Source organism: Sinocyclocheilus anshuiensis, unplaced genomic scaffold (genome assembly GCF_001515605.1).
Source record: "Sinocyclocheilus anshuiensis isolate Anshui unplaced genomic scaffold, SAMN03320099.WGS_v1.1 scaffold2551, whole genome shotgun sequence".
Classification (NCBI taxonomy): Eukaryota; Metazoa; Chordata; class Actinopteri; order Cypriniformes; family Cyprinidae; genus Sinocyclocheilus; species Sinocyclocheilus anshuiensis.
This window is the reverse complement of record NW_015558706.1, coordinates 29,021-34,020: the sequence shown is the minus strand read 5'-3', so window position 1 is coordinate 34,020 and position 5,000 is coordinate 29,021. Positions and strand designations below refer to the sequence as shown.

The 5,000-nt window shown below is 33.3% G+C and overlaps 1 protein-coding gene across 1 annotated transcript in view; it reads left to right on the top strand.

The window, feature by feature from the left end:
• Positions 1-724: 724 nt before the first annotated feature.
• LOC107681449 (SLAM family member 7-like) overlaps positions 725-5,000 on the top strand; it is a 17,525-nt gene continuing 13,249 nt past the window's right edge. The window contains exon 1 of the mRNA XM_016477753.1: positions 725-1,008. Coding sequence (XP_016333239.1) covers positions 954-1,008 — 55 coding nt within the window. The 5' untranslated portion in view covers positions 725-953. The remainder of the gene's footprint in view (positions 1,009-5,000) is intronic.

The window sequence follows — 5,000 nt, the reverse complement described above, 5'->3', positions numbered from 1 at the left end:
GTTAACTGAGTTACAGCCTACCATGAAAACAACCACTATTTAACAGTCATTGCAAAAGAAAAAAAAAGAAGAAAAAAAGAAGAAGAAAAAAGTGAAGTCAGTTGAGAAAAGATCGAGCATCTTTTGTTTGTAGATGCCATATGGTTTGACATTGTGTTATTTTGTGTGGTTTCAGTATGCAGATCTTTACATACTGTATATGGCGATAACATACCACGTGTTTAGTTTCCAGAGTAGTTTCTGTTTTTGTTTTCATCTAAATAAGTTTGAGGATATTCTTATTTCTCGTCCTTCATTCATTCTGAGCAGCCCTTGTTTCATTAGGGATGTAGTAAACTCACATCTTGCTGAGTAGGAGTAGGAAGAATCACAACTGACTTAACACCGGAAAGTTTCGTTCTTATTTTAATGCTCATGTTTCCGCCACAGACTGAGCTGAGATAAAGCTGATTCTTGTGACATCTCACTGTTTCCAAGCAACATTGCAGAGTTTCCTCTGTTGCCTTTTGTAACTTGTGGTTCTATATGCATCTTGATGTCAGTGTCAAAATGTGCAGAGTGTAAAAAGTGTGAGAAAGTGTATTTTGCTGAATTCAGAAGTGGTTTATTCCAGCAGAGTAGATGTGAGAAAGGAAGGATGTGGTGCAAAGATGAAGTGTTCTTAAAGTCTTTCTTTAAAAAATTGTACACATGTACATGGAGATGGAGAGATGTTTGTCGAAATATGTTTCTACACTTAACTTGAGTTTCCTCCATCATTTTGTCTTTTTAGGTTTATTGCTCTTTTGTTTTATTCCTGATTAAAACCCAGAACCTCTGAGGTTCAGCAGGAATTTGTTTTTTTTTCTCATCAGTGTGACACTGAACTTCCGTTTCTACTAGGAAGTCAATGCGGCGGCAGTCATTTTGAGTTCTGTTTCTTTTTAAGTTTTTAATCTTTTTAATTTAGGAGAATGACAGTAAATCACATACTCGTATTACTTCTTTTTCCTCTGACCTTCAAAACAGGTAAAAAAAAAAAGTTTATTATACAACTGAATGATTATTACTGGTTATTGTGACGGTGAGGACCGCCAAAGGCATGGTTCAGATATCACTGAGCATTTATTGGAATATTCTGTATTGTATACTACTTTACAACTATTTAGTCTATTCTAGTCTATTTTCTAAGTGACAGGATTTTATCACACTTTTTTATTTTGACCTCTGTTGCAAACAGAATTAAAAAAAAAAAGAATCATAAATCATAGGTGTGGTGCGTTTTGTGTAAGTGTGTGATGGTCTTAATCAAACTTATTGGCAGTTCTGATCACAAACTTCACCATTATCATATTAAAGCACGTATTTAAAACATAGATGGTTACTGAGATGTATCTCAGAGTATCATGTAAATGGGAAACGTGAAAAGAGTCTTATCATATCAGTAATGCTACATTAACTCAACTAAAGACAACAGGGTCATTCCGTGACTAATCAACCAAATTTTGAGAAACTTCCCTGGCTCAAATTTTTTATTTTTTAAATATTTTTTTTTTCATTAGGAAGATAATCAAAATAGAAAAAAATTACATTTAAAAAATGTAAAATTTAAAAGAAAAAAGTATCAGCTGTATGCAAAGTGACCCACATTTGGTTTTTGACCACTGAAAATGTGAACAATTTAGCAATTTACTCATGGAGCCACATTAAGGTCTCCCTATCTTTGAAATACCCATATCTATAGGAATGAACTATATGGGGTCTTGAAAATTAAGATTTCAAAAGGAAAGTTTATTAAGAATTAGAATCTAGAAGGATATTACATTACGTTGAATACTTTTAGAGTTACAGGCATGCACACTTTGGAAAGTTTGTTGCTTTCCTTTTTTGGAAAGTTTCATATACTCAGGTATGTTCTACGCAAATGTGTTGATAGAAAATCATGAGATACATTTCTAGATTCAACATGATTTGTTCTTCAGATATTCCTCTTTAATAGAAAAATGTATCGGCTGTATGCAAAATGACTCACATTTGATTTTTGACAATTGAAAATGTGTAAAATTGTTGTTTACTCATGGAGCAGCATTAAGATCTCCATATCTCTGGGATTAAACCATCAAGGGCCTTTAAAATGAAGATACCAAAAGGAAAGTTTGATAAGAACCAGAATCTAAAAGGATATTAAGATATCTTTAATACCTTTTGAGTTACAGGCATGCAAACTTGAGGCAAAAAACACACTAAGTGCTTTTTACTGTTTTTGAACTGTCACCATTAGCATATAATGAAACAAAAATGGTTTAAGCCAACAGATTTTACTAACAGACCTACCAATCTCTGTAAAAATAAAATAATGATGCTGCCAGCTTTCTAAAGTCATTTTTACACCTGTAAACTGGCTCCAAATCTCAGGTGAAAATTGTCATTTTGACCCCCCTTTACAAAATAGTAGGGTTGGGATGATACGCTAATCTGCCGATTCAATACTATCCCGATACTTGTGTGTCGATTCAATATATATTGCGATAATTGAGTATTGCGATTATATAACTATTGCAATTCGATATTACAATTTATTGTGATTTTGTTTGCTTATTTATATATATAACTATCTATATATATATAGTCAAGTCAAGTCAAGTCACCTTTATTTATATAACGCTGGCGATGCTAGCGGGCTATATGCTAATAGCGGACTCGGGAAGTCAATAATAGAACTAGTGATAACAAGGTGCTCTGATTGTTTTTGTTGTAGAATACGATAGGGGATATATTCACACGTTATAGAAACGAGAATAATGGTGTATAAAATTGATTTTAAGATAAAAAATTAGACTTAACTAGACTTAAAATTAGAATTAACTTGACGGAGCTCAAACTCAAAACACACGGCAGCAACAAACTATTACGTTTGATAGAGACAATAGCTGTTTCATATATATATATATAATATAACTTTTATTTCAGGAGCATACACATACACAGCGTATATTTTAAAGTACCTTGAACCATGAATCTTTCAAGTAACAAAACCCTTAACTGGCACATTAATAATAGTCAAATGTGCAACAAAATGAGTAGAAAAAAACCCCCTCTGATATAAAATAGTGCTATGTTACTTTGACAAGAAAAAATAAACTAAATTATGAAGTCACTTGCAATCGCCACTTGCACTCTCCGCTACCTGCGACATCACTTGCAATCGACACAAATCGTGCATGTTGCCAATGGAGGCAAAACGCTGTGGTGGTGATTAAACGATTAAAACTAATTTAGTACCGTAACTTACAGGGTCCTGCAAGTCATCTGTAGGAGAAAAAGACAAGACCCGCAAATCTGTGGCCACAGAACAGCAGAATATGAACGCAATGCGCAAAGTCTTGGCTTATATAATATGGCTTAATGTATTAAATCATTATTAAAATATACATAACTAATATGTACAGGCAAGCAGGTGAGCCCAGAATAAACGCAACGTGCAAAGTTTCGTTTATCCATATAGAATAAACTGTCTACAGATCTTTTATATCATTGTCTTTGTCCATTTTACGTGTTTTATTTATAATGATTTTCTATGGGAAGAAAATGTTTTAACGTGGCTACTGGCTAACGTGGCTAACGTGGCTAACACCTGGCTACTGTTGTAAAATGTTGAGAGATTCAAATAAAAAGTAATCAATAAATAAAACAAAATAAAAAAGACTGCAAGTGACATCACTTGCGGAAGCGCAAGTGTCTGAGAGTGCAAGTCTGAGAGAGTGCAAGTGCAAGTCTGCAGCCAGACCCTTTTGATGTGGTTCATCGCGTGGGAAGGAGGCAGCAGCAGTTTTAACATTAAGTGACATGACATCTGACGCACAGATGCCATTGGCACATGCCACTATGCTCAGTGACACTTCCGGTGGCACTTCCGGTTTTCAGTGGCATGTCAGTGGACAGTGGCATGTGTCACTAAAACCTGACACATGTCCAGGGGCGGATTTAGTGATTTGGGGGCCCCAGGCAAAATACAGGAATGGGGCCCTATACAATTTCACACATTTACAACCTTGAGGTTTCTTTCACTGTTGCTCGCTGCTGCACGACCGTGTCCCATAGTTGTGTCTAATCTTTTAGATTTTTCATGTACATGTTATAAATAAAGGATTTCTTTAATGTTGTAAATCCCTTGTTCACATTTAAACAGGTTATAATAGTATTAGAGTAGGTTGGACACTAGGTGGTGCGTTGGGGTAATTTTCACTATGCAATTGTCTACACAACGCAAGGCTGTCTAATTCTAAACTTTAAAATATACATTTATTTTTATTTATTTTAATTGCACATTTAAATTAAACTGAAGGAAATTATAAATTTACATGCTTAAGGATTATTTCAACCAAACATGAAGTGTGCCCGTGTGGAAAGTGACTGTGCATGGTCCTTATTGGGTCTTTCACAAAAACGAGTGAGCACCATTTAAAAAAATTAAAATAGGTCCTATATAATATGCACTGTTGCTTAGTATTAAAATTATAGCTTCAGATACATGATATTTGTAGGGCCCTATGAAATCCGTTTTATTTTTCCCAAATTAGCCTAAGTTTTATTTTTTCCAAAATCTTTTTTTCCGTTTTAATTTTTCTGGATTCATTTTTTTTTTTTTTACTGGATGATTATATTAAATTTGAACAAAAACATGTCTAATTAATTAAAATCATGAAACTTGTTTAATTTAACAGCAATTTAGGCCTATTAAATGTTTAACAAAAATTACATTCTTAGGGCCCAGATTCTGCGCTTTCTTTTTTTTAAATTTTATTTTAATTTTTCTGTATTCCATTTTAATGGTTTAATCAAAAACATATCTAATTAATTGAATTCATAAAAACAACTTAATTTATTAATTTGTATACAATAATAGGGCCCTATGAAATCTGTATTTTATTTACTTTTTTTTTTTTTAATTCTGTGCTGTGTATTTTCATTTTTCTGGTAATCAAATGAAGCCAAAAACATTAATCTATCTTTTATTCCAA